This window comes from Elgaria multicarinata, chromosome 3 (genome assembly GCF_023053635.1).
Source record: "Elgaria multicarinata webbii isolate HBS135686 ecotype San Diego chromosome 3, rElgMul1.1.pri, whole genome shotgun sequence".
NCBI classification, from domain to species: domain Eukaryota; kingdom Metazoa; phylum Chordata; class Lepidosauria; order Squamata; family Anguidae; genus Elgaria; species Elgaria multicarinata.
Window position 1 is genome coordinate 91,831,527 of NC_086173.1, and position 16,606 is coordinate 91,848,132.

Below are 16,606 nucleotides of genomic sequence, written 5' to 3' on the forward strand. Positions count from 1 at the left end.
TAGCAAGCACAATCGGCCGTTCCTCCACACCATAGAGATGACCGGGGAGAGCGGCATCAACCCGGAAAAAACACCCCAGAGAACGGAAGTCGCGTCGCTTCTCTCTTTCGCTCAGCGAACGCTGCGCATGCGCAAAGGCCCTACCGCTGGGCTGGGACGCGAAGAAGGAAGGAAGTAGCAGCTTTCTCTGCGTAGATCCCTTTAGTGGAAGGGGCTGCCGTGGGGAGACGGGCTGAGCGGCTTCGGTGCAGAACGGCGCCGCGGTGAGTCGTCATAGATGGTGGAGCGACCCGCTGGTGCTTTATAAGAGAGAGTGACGTCACGTTGTGATTAGACGCTTTATGCTGCAAGGTTTTTACCTTAGATCAGCCTTCCAGAGGTGCCGAATGCTACTCCCATCGTGGGCATGAACTGGCAGGGAATGATGGGAGTTGCAGTCCAACACCTCTGCAGGCCCCCAGGTTGGGGAAGGTTGTCTCAGGAGCTATTGAGAATGCCCTGCAATGCAGTGGGGATTACTTTGTAGTGGTAAAAGGGAAGGACGATGCCCCCCAGTTGTATAGGCCCCCATTAGCAGGGTTAGGGGATGGTGCTTGCACAGGTTGGTGGGCGGGGAGGAGAAACTCATAAGTCAGGACAGAACCTGATGACATCGGCTGGGTTAAGGTGGTTCAGGTTAAAATCTCCTGGATCAAGGTGGTATTCATTTATTTTAAGCACTTCCATCCCACCTTCTAGAAGTTCTTCTAGGAGAATCATGTGGATCAAGAGCAGACTCTGCTGGTGTGGGGTTGAGGAGTCTTTGACCAGACACTCATGAAGCTTCACTGGTTTTTCAGGCTCTACTATTCACCTATGCATTAGAACATGTTTTTACTAGTTGGATTGATGAAACAATGGCTACTTGATTATCTCCGTGTGCCATAAATGATCCTCTTATGTTTACCCATTTTGGAAGGGACAGTGCTTTTCTTGGGGAGAGAGATAACCTGGAGAGTCTTAGTCCTTGAGATTTGTTTTGAACAAAAATTTAGCACCATTGGTGTACTATTGGAAGAGTCATGGAAATGCCTAATCTGAGTCTTTTGTGCATGTACTAGATACCAGGTTAAAACTCTAGCATCTCTGTTTGATTAGTAAGTGTTCAGGTGGCAGGGCTGGAAAAGACCCCAGTTTGAAGTAAGGTTGCCAAGAACATGTGTTTGCCTTTAAACACTTCAATGAAGCAGAAGATGAGGCAGTAGCGAGTGGGGGCCCATGATCCTCTTACTGCAAGTGTGGGTAGTGTTAAGGGTGGTGGAAAGAACTCCTCCCCAGCATTATGAGCATTTATCAGTGCATTTAAAGATAAATGTATATTCTTTTGGTGGCAACCTGGCAATCCTAGTCTGCACTCTTGGAGAGTCAGAGTACATAGGTGGAATAAACCAAAGCATCAACATCTATTTCTTGGCATTTTGTGAATCGTTACTTACCTGTTTTGCTTCTGTCTTCTCATTCCTGTGATGTAGTTGGTATCTGTACTATGGCTGTAGTAGAGTAAAACTGTATGATTTTTCTTTAGTATTACCTTGTTACTGCAATATAATTAGACCAGAGTCTAGTTCATTGGAACTATTTTTTTAAAAAATAATAACTTCAATTGCTTTACAGAAATTGGGGCTTGAGAAATGTTTAAAATGCTCCGATATAAGCATGACATCTTTAAAAGTCAGTGTTGGATTTGGTTGAAAAGTATTACAGGCATGTAGGCTCAATAGCACATTTTAGGTGCTTGTGAGTGTTTGGGGATTTTTGTCCAGCCCTTTAAATGAAGGAAGATATCCTCCATGTTACATAGAACTTTATTTCAGAAAAATATACATTTTTTTCTAATACAAACATGAACCTTTCCTCATAGGAGAGCTGGTCCAGGCTCTTGATAATTTTGGCTACTCTTTTGAAAATACTTTTGTGCATCTCTCTGGATCACTGTAGTGAAAGGAAACAGTGATTATCTCTTTGTAATATGTTAGTTGACATGAGGAGAGAGTCCAGATGCTGGACAGTGTGTATCTAATATAGTTTCAGAATATGGCCCATTGTAAAAACTATTGTTGTAAAACACTTAAAAACATTGGTAATTACCAAATATAGCCAGTGATTCTTAAGCGACTTTTTATGGGGGAGGAAGAGATCCAATGGTCTATAAGGTTTCTTATGCATACAAGGTGTTCCTGTGTGAACATGTGCTTTGCTGTGCATGAGAATATTAGGAACAGATCTGTTTTGGCAGTAGGAAATTGCGTGCAGAGCTCTTCGTGTTTAACTTCATGAAACTCCAGCTCTTAAAAAAGTTCTGTGTAGTCTGGAGCTGCTGAATTGAGAGCATCAATAAACATGTAGACAGTGGTGATCCAGTGGACATTGGTTACCTGGACTTCCAAAAGGCTTTTGACAAAATTCCTTACAAAATACTCCTGAGCAAACTTAGCAGTCATGCAATAAGGGAAGAGATCCTTTTATGGATCAGTAACTGGTTAAACAACAGAAAGAAGAGAGTAGGAATAAATGTAAATTTTCCCATTGGAGGGAAGTAAATAGTGGGGTCCCACAGGAATCTGTGTTGGGACCAATTCTTTTCAACTTGTTCTGGAATTAGGAGTGAGCAGTGAAGTGGCCAAGTTTGTCGATGACACCAAATTATTTAAGATGATTAAAAGAAAAAGGGATTGCGAGGAGCTCTAAAGGGATCTCGCCAAGCTGGGAAAATGGGCATCCAAATGGCAAATGTGGTTCTATGTAAGTAAGTGTAAGGTGATGCACCTGGGGGTGGGGGCAATCCCAACTTCAAATATAACCTGATGGGATCTGAGCTAGCGATGATCAGGCAAGAAAAATATATTGGGGTTGTGGACAGCTCAATGAAAATGTTAACCCAATGTGCAGCTATTTTAAAGAAGGCAAAGTCCATGTTAGGCATAATTAGAAGAGGAATTGAGGTGCGACCACACTTAGAATACTGTGTACAGCTCTGGTCACCACACCTAAAAAAGAGGAAGATATTTTAGAGCTAGAAAAGTGCAGTAAAGGGCAACTAAAATGATCAAGGGGCTGGAGCATCTCCCCTATGAGAGAAGGTTTATTTATTGATTTATTACATTTTATTTATTTATTACAAAGGGAGACATGATACAAAATTATGCATGGTGTGGAGAATGAGGATAGGGGGACATTTTTCTCCCTCTCTCATAATTCTAGAACCTGGGATCACCCCATGTAGCTGATTGGTGGGAAATTCAGGACAGAAAAAGGAAGTACACACAACACATAGTTAAACTATCGAATTCACTACCACAAGATGTGATGGCCACTAATTTGGATGGCTTTAAAGAGGGGTTGGGAAATTCCTGGCGAAAAGGGCTATCAATGGCTACTAGCCCTGAGCGTTATGTGCTATCTCCAGTATCTGAGGATTTATATACCGCCCCACAGCCAAAGCTCTCTGGGCGGTTTACAACAATTAAAAATAGTAAACATTAGAAGTATACAAAAATTAAAAAACATAAAAACAATATAAAAACAACAGTATCCATTTAAAAACAACAATCCTGGGGTCCATTAAAAACAAACTTAACGTTGTTAAATGCTGTTAAAATGCCTGGGAGAAGAGAAAAGTCTTGACCTGGCGCCGAAAAGATAACAATGTTGGCGCCAGGCGAGCCTCATCGGGAAGATCATTCCACAGTCGGGGGGGGGGGGCAACCACTGAGAAGGCCCTCTCCCTTGTTGCCATCCTCCGAGCTTCCCTCGGAGTAGGCACTCGGAGGAGGACCTTAGATGTTGAGCGCAGTGTACGGGTAGGTTCATGTCGGGAGAGGCATTCCATCAGGTATTGTGGTCCCAAGCCATGTAGGGCTTTATAGGTTAAGACCAGCACCTTGAATTGGGCTCGGAAACATATAGGCAGCCAATGCAAGCGGACCAGAATCGGTGTTATAAGATGGACCCTTAGTCTGATTCAGCATGGCTCTTCTTATGTTCTTATGAAATTTATTAAAAATGCATCCTCTATTTGATCAAACAATTTAGTTAGTACATGAAATATTTGTGTCCTGTTCCCTTGAGACCACACTTTATAAAGTGCTGTGCACTTGATTTTTTGGTTCCCCATGATCTATTTATGCAATAATATTGTAGTCTTCCAAGAAAAAATGATAATACTACAGAAACTTGAGCATATCCTTCCTTTTATACTATGATTATCTTGATGATTGTATGCTGTCCAAAATTAGGCATGTTTTAACTTTTAAGTATGCAGGTCAAAATTAAAGTCCTATGTTCTACTTTTGGATACCTATACCGTATTTCTTCGATTCTAAGACACCATCGATTGTAAGACGCACACTAATTTCAGTACCATCAACAGAAAAAAAGCTTTGATTCTAAGAAATAATAAACGCACCCGCGATTCTAAGACGCACCCTGTTTTTAGAGATGTTTATATGGGAAAAAGTGCATCTTAGAATCAAAGAAATACGGTACTCTGGTTTGTGCAGGTATAATCTAGATATTCAATAAAGATTAAATGAGTTGATTCTGTGTGAACGTTCATTATTAACAGCTACTATATAATATTAGTGACTTTGTTTTTCTTAGTTATTTCTTAGTTATGTTTTTCTTTGTTATTTCTTAGAAATAACATCATGTTATTTGTTCCTCCTTGTATCTAATTGGACGCAACAGCTGTTTTGTATAAATACAGGTGCTTTTTTGTCATAAAAATGTAGCAACTTTCCCCCCAGAAAACTAAGCAGTGAAAGATCTTTGCTTAATTTTAATGGGTGTGCATAAAAGAAAATGAGATTAATAGATCAAACATTGAAGGATTAAAAGGAAAATCCAATGACCCATTACAATTACTGCTGTGCATTATGCAGGGTCAGTACAATTTACTAGGGAGCATATGCAATTATTGCAGATAGTTATCTCAGGCTTTTGAAGGACAATGTACCTTGATATTTTCCAGTTATAAATAACGTATTTAGATATTAGTGTCAGTCCATAAATGAAACCAGAAAAGTTTGTTGAACAAATTTCTTAAGTAAAATATAAGCTGGAAGTATAAATCTTATGAAATGAATGAAAGTACAGGAATTATATTTCATAAAATTAATACCAATTTCACCACCCTCACAATTTTTGTAAAGCATCTAAAGTTGGTACACCACATAAATAAAAAATACCCTGGTCCCTGTCCACAGGTTCACAATCTAAATGAGAATATGGCAGGGAAGTTGGGAGGGAAAATAGAAACTGTACTTGCTAACTGAGGTTGAAACCAACCATAAAAAGTTACAAGAAAAGCTCCTAGAATTAGCATAAAAATAAATAATTGAGATAGAGCATCATCAAGAGGGTAATGCAAGAGAAAAGAGGTGGGTTTTAACAGTTTCTTTAAATGGGAAAAGAAGATGCCTGACCTCTAAAGTATTAGAAGCCACAAGAGAGAAAGCACGTGGACAGGAAATAGATGATAGAGAGAGGAGGTTTAATAAGAATTGCAGGTGAAACGTGGGGGCACTTTTCTCCTTGGAACAGTTTCCCCTGCTCCTTTTTCTTTTTTTAGATTCCCGCCCCCAAACTAGGAATAATGGGACCAACCAACCCCAGGTCTGGTATCTCTTCTTCCTGTCCCCCCCTTGACACATCCCCATTTTACCCTCTTCATGTCAGCAGGAAGACTGGGCAGCGGACTATTCCATGGTGTTTGGGAGGAGGCTCCCCTCTTGTGACACACCCTCCCAGGGGCTATAGTACTGCATCCTAAAAGAACGTAATTAAGAGAGCTGTTTTTTCAGTATGTGTTGTGATTAACTAACTCTCCAGTGCAGTGTTTTGCATTAGGAATATTAAAATGGATAAACATCAAGAAGTGTTTAGGACAATTATTTGCTGCTTTGATAAAATCAGGTGCTACAATCTGTCATAGAAATAGGTATGTTTAAGGCCACGTATTTCAGTGGACTTCAGTGCTTTTAACCCTGCGTTAGATTGTGGCCAGGCATTCATTTTGATATTGGTAAAAGGTACTGTTGCTAGTCTGAAGCTGTTTATACAGCAGTTATCTTTTTCACACATAAACAGGGCTATAATGTTGGGATTCTCGCGTAATATCCTCAGGGAAATGTTGGAAATTTACCTGATGCATATTTTTTGTTACACAAGAAACTTTTAGTCCAATCCTAATCATCTTTACTCAGAAGTACATTCCACTGGTTTTAATATCTTTCTTTTCTATGATAGTATTCTTCATATTGAAGCTTTCAGGTTTTCCTACTGAAGATGTACTTCTAGCTCTGAAGATGGTTTAGGATCCAAAAAAAGATAATGTTCTTGGAGATAGATTTGCATCAAAAGGGTTGTGTTGGGTTGTTTGTTTGTTTTAAAAAATCATGCTAGTAAGAATTTCCATTAAAATAAATTATTTAATGCAGTTTCAGAGACATAAGCGGTTTTCAGTGCAGAATTAGTCCATTGTTAGTTTTAAGAGCATTTTGAAAATAAAAGAGAAAGAGTTGCTGTGTACTAGATATTTTGTGTCTAAATTACTGGGGGGAAATGCCGAAAGGGGGTTGGGAGGGAAGGAAATAGCCTGGAGAAAGACATAAATGCACAAATGGTTCATTTTAGAGAAGTGGCCTTCTATTTTATCAGGAAATAGGTGCAAGTGCAGTTTTATATATGCAAATACAATGGGCGCACATTCGAATACATACATTGTAAGGACACTGAGAATGTGGAAATTGAACATCCAGATAAAAATAGTTGTAGATCTTGGAAATAGACACCTGGAAAACAGTATAAGCAAATTGGGGGCTGATAACCTATGAAAGGTTATTCACATCTCTTTTTCTTCTCCCTACTGAGAGAAATCTGTGTAATTTTTCCACGTCTCTCAGAAACTTGTTTAGCCTGCCTTCTTCAGTTTTAACCCAATAACGAACAAAAAATTGTTTAATGTTGCAGACACTGGAACTCTTCATTTTGGTTCAGTTTATAAATAGGGGCCACTAAAGGAGGGAATAGTCTTCATGAGATCCACTGATAGGTCCCATACCTTTATTGGAAAATTACCTACTCTCAGCATTTCATTATTCTCATTATTCTGTTAGCAGTTCAGAGTTACTATCACAGTGTCATTTTTTTAGCTGCCCTACCATATCTTGGACTTAGTACAAGTACCTAGAGACTAATTCATAGAGTTATACTTTACACAGAAGTAGATCCACAGTTTTAGAGAGCAAAACTCTGTTCACTGGGTGCTCCTACTAGAAGAAGAGAGATGGGTGATTTTCACTGATTGCTCCTTCACCCCCCTGTATTTCCCTGAAAAGCGGCTCCTAAAGATTCAGGGGCCGTCCTAAACAGTGTTGAGAATCCACAAAAAACATTCTGCTCACCCCCCTTCCTTCAGCAGGAACTTCCACTGGATCTTGGTCCCTTCTGGATCCAACCTCAGACTAGCAGGTCTCAGCACTTTCCACTATACAACAAAAAGAGGGAAGAAGCATTTCTTTGCCAACTTCTAATGTGCAGAGTAGTTCTCAGTTGTGATTGTGCTAAATCCTGCTCACATTAAGCACATTTCAAATGCAGCTGACATCTTACATTGTTTCACTCTGGAATCTTGTTTGCTAAGTAAGTTTAAAAACCATAAAACTTTGCATTGTTACTAATCCTTGTTCATGTTTTTTTTAATTTTCAGTTGGATATTCCATTTATTTATTTTAAAATCTTCAGAATTCTCTGTTGATGAAACAATCAAGCTTTTTCATGGTGACTTTGAACAACTTGCTTCAGCTGTTATATTCTATGAAATACCTTATTTAAAGCTTTCATGAAGCTCAGCTACTGCCTGTTGACTCTGGTTCTCCATACTAGTGTTTTTGCACTAAAAAATGCGGTTTCGAACCTCACAACAACATCGGGGTCAAGATCCCACCCTGTCAATGCATCACTTCTTCCCATATTACAAGCCTTGACAAAATCAGCAGTACCTCAGTATATCATAGAGAAGGAGGGTAACTGTGCATTCATTGAATGTATGCTGAACATTACCCAGCATGACACCATCCTTTGGTACAACTCAAAAGGGCATCTGCTGGACCAAGACAGAGGAGGTAAGAGATTCCTGTTTGACTAGCATACAACATCCCTAGTCCATTGCATTGCTGTGGTTCTTTTCTATGTCATGTTTTTAGGTGACATGAAGGGGAAAGTGTTGTCTCCAGATGCTTTATCCCTCTGCACAAAGTTGTGCACATGAAAACACAATACGAATCTTTTTTAAACTTAAAATACTATATTTTGACTTCAGCAAAAACATTGTGATTCCGTTTCGGATCCAATTGTTCATCAGTTAGAGCAAACTCGGAGGTTAAATGAGCTATTACACAGTTGGCAATCCAGTTACTCTTATGTAACCATCCTGCTGCAATTCAGTTCGTTGCTTTAGGACTATAAGCCCTTGATATTTTAATCCATTTGCTGATTGCAGGATTTTTCTCAGGGGCCATGTTCACGTCTGCAAACCCAGACTGGCATTTAGACTAAATAGAAGAAATTGAATTAGTATAGCTTTTCACCATGGGTAAGATCATCCGAGTGAATGCAATCCTGAAAAGTTTTGTCAGCATCATACAAACAAATGAAGTGCAAAAGAGTATTAGAAAAACCCACTGGTTTTTCGGCCACTTCTTCAATCCAGTTGAAACATGCTGTGCTTTTTCTTGGGCTGAAAAGAGCATTGCAGAACTTTTGTGAACACCTTTTCCAACTCTTTAAAAGACTGGCAGAGGTAACAATAATAGTAACATGGCTCTTTTTTCCAATTGTAGTGCCTGGTCCTCTGTAGCTTCCTGCTGCCAAGAATAGTCACCTTTTAAATGGTTTGGGAAAGACAACCATTGTACCACTGCATTGTTCGTTCTAGCTTAGGGGGGGAAAGGGTTTGCAGCAGCAGTCTCCAGAAAAGAGGTGCTAACCCTCATCAAAACAGGAACCTGTCCTAGTTATTTTTACCCTGTCTTTAAAATCTAAATAGACAGAATTCATGGGGAAAGCGTAAAACCTTAAGGTGCTGCCATGATCAAATGCAGCCTTACCTAACCCACTGCCCTCCAGATGTTTTGAACTACAATTCCCACAATCCCTGATCACTGGCCATGCTGGCTGGGGCTGGTGGGATTTGGAGTTCAAAACATCTGGGGGGTACCAGGTTGAGGAAGGCTGATCTAATGAATTTCTCAAGGATCATAGGCATGAAGCTGTTCTGGCTATTATTTGTTGAATACTGCATGTGAATCTCATGTATACCAATGTTTATGCAAAGGGGAGGCCCCACTGTATGCAAGCACTGGATTGTTTTGTCCACTTTTTATGGTCCACCAAACATATTTAAGTACACAACATATCTAACCACATTTGTTGATGAAAATATTCACCAACATTATTTTCACAAGGATAAAAAGAACACACAGAGGCACACACAAATATTTCTCCAGAAAGAAAATTACAGCTGGAAAATCTGCCATAGAGCATTTAGTATTTCATGACATACTCCTACATAAGATTTAATTTTATTCCAGTACATCAAAAAGGGTCATGCATATTAATATAGGTGAAAATATTAGTCCATGTACTTCCTACCTCCAGAATATTAATAAGCACTGTTAAGTGTCTGTGTTTTCATTTTGAGACTCTGGAGGAAGTTTTTAATTCTTTGCACATTGTTTTAATTTTTACTTGGGGATCCATCTTTGGAGGGAAGGCAGTTCTGGATTCCCACTCCACCTTTCCTAACTACTCTGCTTTTTAATGTTGATTACTGTGAGTTGGATCCCGACTAACTGTAGTAAAACTCAGCCCACGGGATGTTCCATGCTCTGCTGGAGAAAAGTAATTTTTGCTGATTCCCCCATTCCTTCTACAGCACCCTGACCCCCACCCCCCACCCCGCTTAAAAGGATCAGGGGATGTTTTGAACAGCATGGGAGGTAACACTGCAGGGGAAACTGGCAAAATTCATCTCCCCCATACATTCTTTCCTCCAGCAGGACCCTCCACTATATCTCAACATATCAGCATTAAAATGTAAACCACTGCCTAAAACAGCAAATTAGTTGAATATTTTCTTGGCTAGGTAAAGATATTCAATCCTGTTTAATTAGTAGACTAGCAAATGATCAGTCAAATATTGTTAGTTGGGCATCTTCCCCAATCCTGTGTTGCCTTCAGCTTAGTAATACAGTTAATGGGATATGCCTATATTTACTTTTTATATCCCACTTTCCTGGCAAATAGGTTCCACAAAGTAGTTTTACAACACAAGTTTAATGTAAAATACATTAAACTAAAGGCAGCAGCATTAAAACATCCTAATCCAAAGAAGCAAAGATAAAACAGAAAAATAACAGTTTTTAAACTCCATACCAACATCAGCAGTTAAAAGCAGATTAGAATAAATAGATATTTAAGGCGCATTGAAAAGCATCAAAAGAGGAGACCAAATGCACATACTTTAGGAGGGAGTGTCACAGAAATGGCCAGACAGATGGAGCCCAACAGAAATGGCTCTGTCTCTTGTGCCTGCCAATGTTAGTAAAGGGGTTAGTATAATCTGTAGCTAAGACATTGACATCTTTTTTGTATTTGTGTCTTTAGATGGAAGATGGTTGATCTCTGACCGCATCCTTAATATCACAAGTGTAACTTTTGGTGACCGGGGGCGATACACTTGTGTTGCCACTAATGAAAATGGCACCTCCTATTACTCAGTCACCCTCCGGGTGGTCTCCACATCTGGGGACATGGGTATTTACTACATGATTGTCTGCCTGGTTGCCTTTACCATCATCATGATTTTAAACATAACTCGTCTGTGCATGATGAGCAGCCACCTCCGCAAGACAGAGAAGGCCATCAATGAGTTCTTCAGGACAGAAGGGGCTGAGAAATTGCAGAAGGCCTTTGAAATTGCCAAGCGCATTCCTATCATTACTTCTGCCAAAACCTTAGAATTGGCCAAAGTCACCCAGTTCAAGACTATGGAATTTGCTCGGTATATTGAGGAGCTTGCCAGAAGTATCCCTCTCCCACCACTAATCCTGAACTGTAGGGCCTTTATGGAAGAGATCTTTGAAGCGGTGCACGTTGATGATCCTGATGAAGTTGGAATCAAACAGACCCAGGCCTTGGGTGCCCAAGAGGGACTCTATCCCTTAAACCCGGAAATCAAGCGCAGTAATTCGCCAGCAGGGGATTCGGATGATGGCTCTGTGAATGACCATTGCAAAGAAATAGCTGTTGAGGTATCTGTCCACCTTCAATCAGAAGCACAAAGCATTGACACTGTTTCCCATGACAGCGTCCCTTCCATACCTTCTGAAGATGATGCATGTGCTGAATCTAAATAGAGCAGCAAAAGCATACAAGTTGCTTCAAGAGAGAGAGAAAAGCAAAAATGCCATAGTCACAAATGCACAAAACCCGTTTTATTGTTGTTTTTTAAACTCCTCTGGCGGCTTTAAGGTGCCAAAACAGTTGGCAAAGATGTGGATTTTTGTTCTGTTCTGTAATGTATATCAGTGTTCTCAAATCAATTTGGAAATCAGCTTCGAAGCTGTTTTAAAATTCTCTTTAGCAGGAATTTTATTGCACATACTGTAGGTGTATTTTGCAGATAGGATACTTCATTCCAGTTTTTGGTGATCTCCAGTCACAGCAGCAAAACACAAAGGAAAAAACAAAATAAGCTGTTTTTGACATGTCTATTGGGAAGCATAAATTCTTGAATGTGCCCAGCGATAATTTCATGATGTGTGAGGGGTCATAGTTCACCAGACCATGAGAGACTTCAGCATATCTAAGTTTGTGTGATATAATAAATGCTCCAACAAGAATTTGAGATTATTGCACTTTTAAAACTATGTCAGTAAGTTACAAAATCACCAGAACTGTCACTTACTCTCAAATGCAGTACTTCAGTTAGAAAATGGAAACCTAAATACAAATTTTGACAACTTGAATCTTATCCTACACCCAAGAACTGGTCATTTAAGCTTGCTGCCAGTTGCCAAGAACTTTAATAAAGGATCTTTTTAATTTGTTTTTCAAGTAAAGCTCAAGGTGTCAGCGTTATGAGTATTCTCTCTTCTCTGGGATTAGTCCTGAAATGCCAAAGTATTCTGGTGCCATCAACATCGCTATGATGAAGTTAACAGCAGCTTAAATAAGAGTTAAGATCTCGGAGAGCCTGCAATAAGCTTAAACATTAAAAAGAAAATATTTTGCTTTTTCAGGCAGTTTGTTTCTAAAAATTATTAACAAAAAAGGCAAATGCCATGAGTCAGTCGCAAGTCTGAACACAGTAGATGTGCAAAACAGTCCCCAGATGTGTATGTTTAATGAAAATCAGCTGCAGGAGGTGGGAAATTATTGAAGTGGGGGGAGATGTGCAGCTAGAAAAGGAGGCTGCTACGTGCTTGTCTTGTTTGGCCCTTAACTAGAATCCAGTGACTGGTGGAAAGGGTAAGGCATTACCACTCTGAACAGCTTCTCTCTGATGCTGATGTTCGGTTGGCTGTACGTGTCTACCAAGTGGTACAATGGCATGTACCACTTCAAACTGCAAGTGGGAGCTACTACATTTGAATACTCATCAACGTTTAAAAAAATCCTTGCAAATAGAAAACTAAAAGAGCAGGCAGGTTCTAGCTTTGCCCATTGTTGGCAATTCTTTTCGTTTGTTTGCAAATAATAATAATAATAATCTCCAAAATGAGATTCCCTCGCTTGCAGGCCTTATTCTGTTACATGTGTGTAGATTAATCCTTAATCAGCATGTTACTGACACATGATAACATGCAAATCTGTTCTTGCCCATTCTCATGAAGCTGACACAGTCCTGGGCCAATTCATTCTAGCTGCATTCGCATGATCAGTGGGGGAAACTACGTAGTAGTAGTAGTTGTTTCCCCCAGCCCCACCTGCTATTTACTTAATTATCCACACTGTATGTTGCTATGTTGTCCGAACCAGGCATGCAGTGCAGCAGAGGTGGCTTCTAACCCACCCCACAACCATGATTTGTAGTAGGGGTTGTGGCATGGGTTAGAAGCCACCCCACTGTAGTGTGTGCTATGTTCAGATGACATAGGAACCCATGACATGACACAGTATGGGTAATTAAGGAAATGCCAGGCATGTGAGTAGGATGTGTGGGCTGGGGAAAACAACCTCTACTGTGTAGTTACCACTGCTGATCATGTGAACCCGGCCATTACATAGAATTGGAAAATAGACTGAATAACTGGAAGAATTCAGTTTCCTTACTGGAATGAATGTGGCTGTGTGTCTACCTATTTCACCCTTGACTCTTTTCTTTCACTTGACCAAAGGTTAGGGAAATTTATAGGTCCAATTTTTGTGCCTCGGCTAGGTGTTTTCAAGAGTGCTGGATAAGTGAAATAAACTCCTGCTCTCAGTATTTAGTGTTTTTCTTTTTCCTTTTACACTTTAAAGGTACCGCTTTAATTGGATTTATATTTTGTTGATCTGCACTCCGAAAATTAGTTACTTAAAATTTTTAGAACAGCTTTATAACTTGGCAACAAGAACCCCATGAAATCTCATTTGAGCTAGCAGTTGCTGAAGGCGAATAAGCACAATGTTCAAGAGGATTTAATATTAGATTTATAGCAGTAGAAGTGGATGATGAACAGCAATGATGCCTTGAAAATCTGCAGTAATGCCCAGCTGTGTAACAGATAATTTTAGTAAATCTTATTCAGCTTACAGAATTTAACTTGAATTTCTTTCCATGAAACCGTCTAAAGCAAAATAGAGATGGTGTAAGCATTAACATGGCAGAATGATATTGTAGTATAGGAATATGTCCTATACTTTAGAAACTGAGTTTGCCTGACTTTCTGAAAGTGTTATTCAAACTGGGGGTTGCCAGCTTCTGAACCAGACGTGTTGGCTTTTGTTTTAATTGTTTTGAGATCGTGAGGCATTCTGCAGGAATAGCAATTCACGGCCTAATGCTCCAGCGGCCCATTTCCCTGCACGTCACTACTGCATGCCGTGAAGTATAGCTGGGGTCCTACTTTGGAGTGTGGCCTGCTGCAGAAACAAATCAGGACTTGCTGTTCCTGTATAATATCTTGCTAGCCCAGATTTTTTTTTTAAAGGAATAGGCATGATCTCTGGGTCAGGAGGTGGCACTTCTACTTTCCACCTAGTAACTGCGTAGATCAGACATGGGCAACTTGTGGCCTTCTAGATTTTTTTGGCCTGCAGTTTCCATCAAGCTTAGTCAGCATGGCCAACGGTGAGATATTATGAGAGTTGTAGGTTAAAACATCTGGAGGGCCACAAGTTGCTCACCCCGGCCTATGTACTCCTCACACCTCTGGGCTTCCCACAATGTTTGCTGCAGCATGATAAAGATCCCTATGATAAAGATAGAAACTGTGCTAATGCATACTAGTTTCACTTACATAAGCCAAGCTGGCAGCATTAACACTGAGAGAGAACGCTACTTTGGTGTGCTTGGCTGATAAATATATTCAGTTGGGTTTCTGCTCTATCCTGGATCATAAGGGCAAGCTAATTAATTATAAGAGCCTTATTCTGATAATGGCCAATGTGTCTGCAAGATGAAGCAATTCTGCAGCAAAGCATTAGTGTGACCCCGGAATTGTGCTGAATGCTGCAATCTTCGTTCTGCACAGTAAACATAAATCTGCAGCGCCATTGAGTTGATTGTTTTAATGTTTAATCACACATGTTGCTGTTTTGCGTTGAGAGGAGATTGTGCTTAATATGTTCCAAGTGCATAGGCTTTTCTAATGCTCGAAATGAGCAGATTGAAAGTTTTGAGTTCCAGGAAATTATGTCCTCAGTTATACTTTACAGCCGTGAATGCTACAGGCCAATTAACAATAATGCCTGGCATAGCAACAGTGATAATGCAATGATTGAGAGTGAATTTGTAGGCCAAATCAAATCAGATTATCATAATTGTCCCTCTGGACATTTGTGTATCTGCAAAACATTGCATTCTGTGTATAACATGGAGACACAACTAGCACATTCAGGTTTCTTTTATGGTGTTTCCAACCCAGCAGACATACGATAATGGTACATGATATTTCCATAGAAAAGCAGCAGGGCAATTTTCAGATAATCAGATGTCACTGGAAATGGGAAAGAGACCTGTGCAAGGCATTCTGCTTTTTAATTTGTGTGATGTCTGTATGGAAAAAAAAGTCTGTAACTTCAGGTATGTCCTTCTGTGCTTCTGAAATATTTTTTATTAGGCTTAGTATAATGAACAGAATGTTTACCAGAAATAGATCCTAAAAAAAAAAAAGCCAGTGTTCTTTGTGGCCCGGTAACAAGCTTCTACTGACCCCTGCCCTCCCAGTTCTAGTAGATAGTCCATATATTTGTTTTGAGAATATGAAATGTGGAGTTCTATTTCTTTTACATCCTTCTGTAAACACATTTATGACATTTCAGCAAAGGCAAAGCTGAGAAATAAAATGTGTTTTTGAAGAGGTAGATTTTAAAAAATCTTATTAAAACCAAATGCATGGTGAATATATTGTGGAGTGTGAATAGTTTTCTAACAGATTTTAACAACATATTGATGTATTACTACTAATGTATGTGGTGAAGATTGATAGTATTTCAGTGAGCTAAAAATTATGCACATTTCCTCAGATGGTCAACATTCTTTTATCTATTTAGAGGACAAAGAGCAAGAAAGCCCATCCTTAGAGATGTCCACTGACCCAATGGATATAAAGTTCTACCTGCTCACATTTCTAATGTCTCTGGTCAATCATGAGATTATTGTCTTGTTTCCTTAGCCTCTGACTTTTGTAGATAGCATAAAACTCTACTTTGTAAACTGAATACTGTCTAAAGCAACATCAAAGTAATTTGTGTTCTTGAGGTGGCAATGTCAGTGTTCTGTAACAGCGTATAATTTCATACTTTCATATAAAAATACAATGGTGCTTTTTTTTCCAGAATAAAATTCATTATTAAAGGTCTGCACTGTTTTTCTGGTTTTGTCACTTCCTCCTGTCCAAGAACATGGCAGGAAAATTAACTGTCCAATGAATGGTTGCTAAACAACTGACTTTAGCCAATGCCAACAAACGTTTCATGCAACTGGAGAAAGTTTAGTAGTTGAGTGTCCATATCAGGCATCTTTTATTTGTTTATTGTCTTAAAGCCTTGTGGCCACCTGTAACTGTTTATCCCAGGTCCAGAGACAAATGGTTGTAGAATAGTTAAGGTTGCTTTACAGCTGGGATGGGGAACCTCTGGCGCATGGAGCTTCTGCATCCAGCCTACAGAGCCTCGTTGGGTTCTTCCAGGAGGTAGGGACTTGGCCTCTGAGCCATGGTCCTAGAGGCATCCCTGCTCTTATCTCCATAGCTGTTTTTATAAGGATACTGTTGTTTTTATGCTTTTTATGTTTTTAAACTTTGTATATTTGTTTTTAATATTTACTGTTTTTAACTTTTGTAAACCGCCCAGAGAGCTT

At 39.6% G+C, this 16,606-nt stretch overlaps 1 protein-coding gene across 1 annotated transcript; it reads left to right on the plus strand.

Moving 5' to 3' along the window:
• The first annotated feature begins 163 nt into the window (after positions 1-163).
• Positions 164-16,106, plus strand: MFAP3 (microfibril associated protein 3). The gene is made up of 3 exons (XM_063120907.1): positions 164-263; positions 7,748-8,162; positions 10,705-16,106. The coding sequence occupies exons 2-3, from the start codon at positions 7,880-7,882 to the stop codon at positions 11,454-11,456; spliced, it is 1,035 nt and encodes a 344-aa protein (XP_062976977.1). The 5' UTR covers positions 164-263; positions 7,748-7,879; the 3' UTR covers positions 11,457-16,106.
• Positions 16,107-16,606: the final 500 nt, after the last annotated feature.